This window comes from Hippocampus comes, unplaced genomic scaffold (genome assembly GCF_001891065.2).
Source record: "Hippocampus comes isolate QL1 unplaced genomic scaffold, H_comes_QL1_v1.1 scaffold125, whole genome shotgun sequence".
In the NCBI taxonomy this organism is placed as follows: Eukaryota; Metazoa; Chordata; class Actinopteri; order Syngnathiformes; family Syngnathidae; genus Hippocampus; species Hippocampus comes.
Window position 1 is genome coordinate 525,552 of NW_017805453.1, and position 5,957 is coordinate 531,508.

Here is a 5,957-nt window from a genome sequence, read left to right on the forward strand (position 1 = left end):
GATATTTCTGATCAAAGTTGCCAACGCATTGGTCGTTGAACTTCGGCTCGTGTGACGATGACTGTTGTGTATTGCCCGGAGACATTCTTCATGAATGTTAGGAGTCTTTAAAGTGTAAGGGAACAGCCTGTTTAATAAATGTTTAATGGTGAATTTTAGACCGTGGAACAGCTTATTCACAATATTAGGAGTGACAGAAAAGTTTCAAATCCAAACCGCTAAGTTTTCACTTTCGTAGGGATTCCTCTCGAACACTTTCCAAGCCTTTTCTGCTATAACTTCATGCACTCTTCAAAAAATGTTTCCCTGATTCTCCATCATTGCCATCTGGATGTCGTTCCTCCCTCAAAAATGTTCCTTTGGTCACCATCTTGAGCTTGGGGGAAAAAAACAAAACAAAACACCAACAACATATCATGGAGGCAGATCGGGTGAGTTCGGCAATAGTCTTCTCGGAAATGATGACTGTCATATCCTCGAGGCATGGTGAGTAGGCGCATTTGAATGCTGAAGCAGCCACAAGTTATCCTGCTGCAACTCTTGCCGCAGGATTTCTTTGTAGATGGAGGAAATTCATAGTTTGGACTATATTAGATGTGACCCCACTCCTGGGACTTTTCTGACATATCTTATAAATCATCGCCAATTTTGTAATGATCCATCTGCAAGGACAGATGTTTTTTTTTTTTGTACGGGGGGTGGAGTATGAGCAAATTTTTTGCTCATGTCGGGTCGCTTGGTCTAAAATCCCCTCGAATAGTTCACTGCATTCTTAAGAAAAACTGATTTGTCCAAATAACCCACCGCCCATCAATGTATGAATGTCATCCGCTGCACGAGGTTTAATAATCCCCTGTTTACAAGAGGAAATACCTTTTCTCTATTATGATGAGACTTGTTTGATAACCCGATTGTTTGATTTTTTTTTTAAACCTCTATCACGATGAGCCTTGTTTGATAACTCGATTGTTTTTGTTTGTGCCAACCCCCCAGCGCGTGCCTTCGGCAGGACCTGTTGGGCCACTAATTTCAACGCTTTGGCCTCAGTTGCACCTTGACACAATTTCTCTGGATCCAACCACCCGTGAAAGTTGTATCTGATCCAGAGGCACCTGAAGAATTCGCGACCGCGGCCAATGTGGGACGGTTCCTGCCTCGTGAGCGCGCTCGTTTTTTGTTTTTCCAGTCAATGGCCCTCACTCAGCTGCCACTTGACCACTGAAACCGCGACTCCACGCTCATACAGAATAATCTTTTGACTCTCTTGCTGAAAACCCCGAAATGGCACCTAAGGCGGGCAGCTAAAAAGGAGAGGAGAGAGGGGATATATAATTTTTTTTTTTTTTTTTTTTGTGCGCGTGAGTCGAGTCGCGCTTTGCAGTGCTTGGGTCAACACTCTTGAGTGGCGTCGTCTCTCCACACGCACGCTGCACGATGAGGCTGGGAAGCATCATTTTATTCGTGGCTCTCTGCTCCTTCAGTGCTTATTATGTTTATGAGCCCATTCCCGAGGATATTGACGAGAGATGGAAACTCATGATGACCAATACTTTCTTCCGAAGTCTCAGCCACCTGGTAAGCGCTCAAGTTAGTTTCTACGCTTTGATTCGCACTTTCGAACGTCTCTCGCGCTCGTCTTTAGGATAAAATGTTTTCTGTATTCGAAATACCTTATTTTCCATTTCGTGTGTGTGCAGGTGTAAAGGTCTGCAATTTGAGTACACAACAGAGCCGAAATGATTAGTAGTAACTTGTCTGTTATTGTAATTGGGATTTGTAGCAAAGGAACAAAAAGCTTGATCATCAAAATTATATAGAACAGATTTTTGCACTATCAATATTCATGTCAAGTGTATTCGTGCTTTATTTTAGTTCCTACCATAATACAACCATTCAAAAATACCGGCACATAAATATTTCTGTATTGTTGATCAGTTCTTACTAGTAATGTACTGTCTTGTGTTTTGCTGATGTGGTTGTACATAGCGGGTGCAACAGATTATATCAAATGCTAATCCATGTGTAGTATAGTCCTGCTCACACCTTCTAATAATAGAGCCTATTAAGGAAACTGCATGCGGTATACTGTTTCTTATCCACGCCTGGGGTTATTAATATGACTGTTTTTGAATTCACGTGCCAATTTATTTGTGAGAAAATGAATCCGTGAAGGGTATGGATGTGACTTTAATGTTTTGGTTGATTATGATTGTAATATATATTTTTTTACTTTTATGTATTGTGCATCTTCAAAACAATGTTTGTTAAAGCAAAGATATTTTGAAGAGGCTTTCCCACTAAAGTTCAGAGCTACCAATTCAGCGTCACGCAGAAGTTGACCTTTTAGTAGCATACCATCTGATAAGGCTCATAACAACCTCAACTTCCCCCTCATAAATTTCAGTTACATTTGATCTTTACCCTTACGAATTGATGTTCCTCGTCCAAACACCTGACAGAAGGAGCATGTGGTCCCTCCTTCTGTAAAGACTTTAGCAGTCTGTAGTGTGAAGCGTCAATCTTGTACAAGGAACTCTTCTTCCAAACTAACTGGATCGAGATGAAAGCACTGTGCTTTGTTGGTGGGTGAGGTGGGGGCTGGCGGACGACTTAATTTTTGTTTTTTGTAAACAGATTCTATTTTAAATAAAATTAGAAAGTAAATAGAATGATATATATATATATATAAATTTTTTTTGTATATATATATATTTTTGTATTATGGGGAACATTTAAATTTGTTGTTCTTTTCAGGTTGTTTTGCCGATTTTGTTAACCAGTCAAAGTAATCTACAATGTTCATTGCTCTTTGGTTGGCTAAATTTAGGAATAGTTCCAAATGACAATGTTAACGGTACCTCTAATAATTCCACAACAATTATACCCTTGCTTCATTTTCCCTTGCAGGCGGATTTCAGTGAATTATTAGGGCTGAAGGACTACATGGGAGTGATGTACTTCATCACTCTGATTGAAACGATTGTGCCTGTTTCCGACGAACACGTTAATGTGACGGTGGAGAATTTCGACGGGGTGGAGGTGGTGCTTTACCAACCCATGCAGCAAAGTGGCAACACGGAGCTCAGGAGGGCTGTCATATACCTGCACGGGGGAGGATGGTGTCTGGGGAGCGCTTGTAAGTAGATAAACATGCTCTTAAAAAAAAAAAAAAAAGAAAAAAGCAGCCGAGATTATAGCGACATCTTATCACGGATAATTACGAAGCTGTCAATCACAGTACAGTACTTGAATTCCTGAGGAAATAACATGCCGTCTGTTGGAGCGGTGGGTACCTCGAAGGGGTGCCTGGCCTCGCTAATCCAGAACACTGAAGACAGACCGTTCAGTTTGACACATGTCATGCTGTTCTTGCAATCTGTTTGTCCTGGGTGTTTGAATACATGTATTTGATCTACAATGTGACTACGAGGTAATTTTAATTTGTTTTGAATAGATGAACGGGATTGGAAAAATTTCCTGAAGCTCCTCTTTGTATATACATAATAGTGGCTAAAGACTGCTGCCCATAAGGAGTTTCCTTAGCAAAAGACTTAATGTAGCCGAGCTTCCTATCCTTGACTTCATCTTCTTTCACTCACAAACTAGTAGTGACTAAATTAACAGCGCCCCTGCTGGTTGCAGCCAAGTAGTGCACCACAATTTTTGCATTCATCACTTCACTAAGCACTGTCTTGATAAGTTCAATGGAACGGATAATTTCAAATGCCTTTAACATCATGTATGTCTCGAGAGCTCCCGACATCAAACATCAAAACAACTGTATTTGACCTTGGAGACTCTAGTGGAGTAGCACTACTTAACAGGTTTATCTCTGTGCAGCGAACAGCGGTTTATGTTGCTCTGTGTTCTGTCTCTCTTCACAGACATGAGCCCTTATGATCTCCTCGCAAGAAAAGTTGCCACTGAGCTGAATGCAGTGGTTCTCTCTGTAGAGTAAGTATCGTGGTAACTGCCAAAACACAATTTTTCTTGTTTGACTCCAGCTATTCACGAGGGGTTGGCAGAGGGCCGGCCAGCGAATAGTGAACAATTGTGTTATTAACGACCATTGAAATGCATTGACGGAAGGAAAAAAATGCTGATAAAGATTTAATGTACAATCTCCACCCACCTCACCCCAAAAAAAAAAAAAATAATGGAGGAAATGAGGAAAAAATAGACCAAAACAAACAAACACAAAAAAAAACCCAAAATATTTGGAGTAAAATAATGATGATGAAATTAATATGCAAACTTGCGGGTGCTTCACTGTGATTATACAGGGGTCAACTCTAAACTCGAGGAACTATAATGCCTTTGCATGTGGGCAAGGAGAGTCACATTCTCAATGCAATTTCAGATGTACGCCTGTTTTTTCTCTCGTTAGTGATAAACTGGATGGAAGTGTGGATGCAGTGGAGTCAGACTAAACGGAGTCCAAGCGTTGTGCTTTGAATGGTGCACATTATTTGCCTTGTGATATTTGCCACACATACGGGAGCTTTTTAAACATGGATGATTTGTATCAAAACTTGGCCTCAATGTGATACATGTTTGTACAAATTTGTAAAGTGTTGCTGATGTTTCAATTTAAGTGCAGGCACTCTAGACTTGATTAGATTTAATAAATTTCTCTTGTGAGGAACAGTTTTGTGGCTCATTCCAAAATTTCACAATTTGAAGGTCAGCCATTTTATTTCTTTATTTTTTAAAGAGTGAAGCCTCATCGGTCCGTCACGGTCAGTATTTCAGGCTGACCCACGTGGGCTCAGTTTGTCTTTCATTGGCGACGGCCATTAGTTGTCAAACATAATTTCCACATCACACGCATTCTCATTTATTTCTTAAAATTAATTTGGCCGCCTGTCAGGCGTGCGGTAAGTGTGTTCCCGATGCCATTCGGCTGATTCTGACCCGACCGGTTGGGCCTGAAATACTGACGAAAGCTCACTGACGGACGAATACACTGACGAATGCCCAACTCTACTTGTTAATGTGACAAAATTAAAAGATGACATCATTTCACTGAATTAAAAGCTTACAATTTCAGTCAGGTGGGGAATCGAGTGAGCTTTCTCACAGGAGATTGTTGAAGTTACTTTCTCTCCTTCCAGGTACCGCCTGGCCGTCGCTCACCACTTCCCTGTTCCGTATGAGGATGTCTATCGTGTTGTCAAGTCTTTTCTCCAGATGGGGGTGCTCGCCCAGTATTCAGTGGACCCAGGACGAATTGCGGTGTCTGGGGACAGCGCTGGGGGGAACCTGGCAGCCGCTGTTTCCCAACAGGTACATGAAGTTATTACCTCCTGGTTCACAAAAAGGCGAAGTGATCACGGTCAGCACATACTGCGGTTAAACATGTTCAACCGACGCAGAACTTTAGACCACGCTTCACGACTAAATTCGTAAGTACATGCCATCGCTTTGTACTTTTACTTGGTTGGTTAACTTTTACCGTATTTTCCGGATGATAAATCGCAATTTTTTTCATAGTTTGGCCCGGGGTGCGACTTATACTCTGGAGCGATTTATGTGTGAAATTATTAACACAGGATTATGTCATTTCACCTGTTAGTTTCACATGAAACCACAAGAGGGTGCTCTCGGCCAGTGGTGATAAATCGACGATAAGTCTGACGTAAGCGACGTAGGTGCGAGTTATACTCTCGAGCGATTTATGTGTGAAATTATTAAAACATGATTATGTCATTTCACCTGTTATTTTCACATTAAACCACAAGAGGGTGCTCTCGTCCTGTGTTGATAAATCGACGATAAGTCTGAAGTAAGCGACGTAGAAGAGGAAGCGGCGCATCGTCGACCTTCCGAGTTGGGGGAGTTGTTTAAAAGCGACACAGGATGAAGATTTCATTGGATTTAGTGATTTGGAGTGAAACTGATAGTTTGGTAAACTTGTTAGCATGTTCTTTATGCTAGAGTTATCAGAATAACTCTTA

General features: G+C 41.2%; 1 protein-coding gene across 1 annotated transcript in view; it reads left to right on the forward strand.

The window, feature by feature from the left end:
• The window catches only part of aadac (arylacetamide deacetylase), a 21,824-nt gene that overhangs the window by 13,290 nt on the left and 2,577 nt on the right, over window positions 1-5,957 (forward strand). The window contains exons 2-5 of the mRNA XM_019874338.1: window positions 994-1,575; window positions 2,908-3,136; window positions 3,885-3,954; window positions 5,115-5,286. Coding sequence (XP_019729897.1) covers window positions 1,435-1,575; window positions 2,908-3,136; window positions 3,885-3,954; window positions 5,115-5,286 — 612 coding nt within the window. The 5' untranslated portion in view covers window positions 994-1,434. The remainder of the gene's footprint in view (window positions 1-993; window positions 1,576-2,907; window positions 3,137-3,884; window positions 3,955-5,114; window positions 5,287-5,957) is intronic.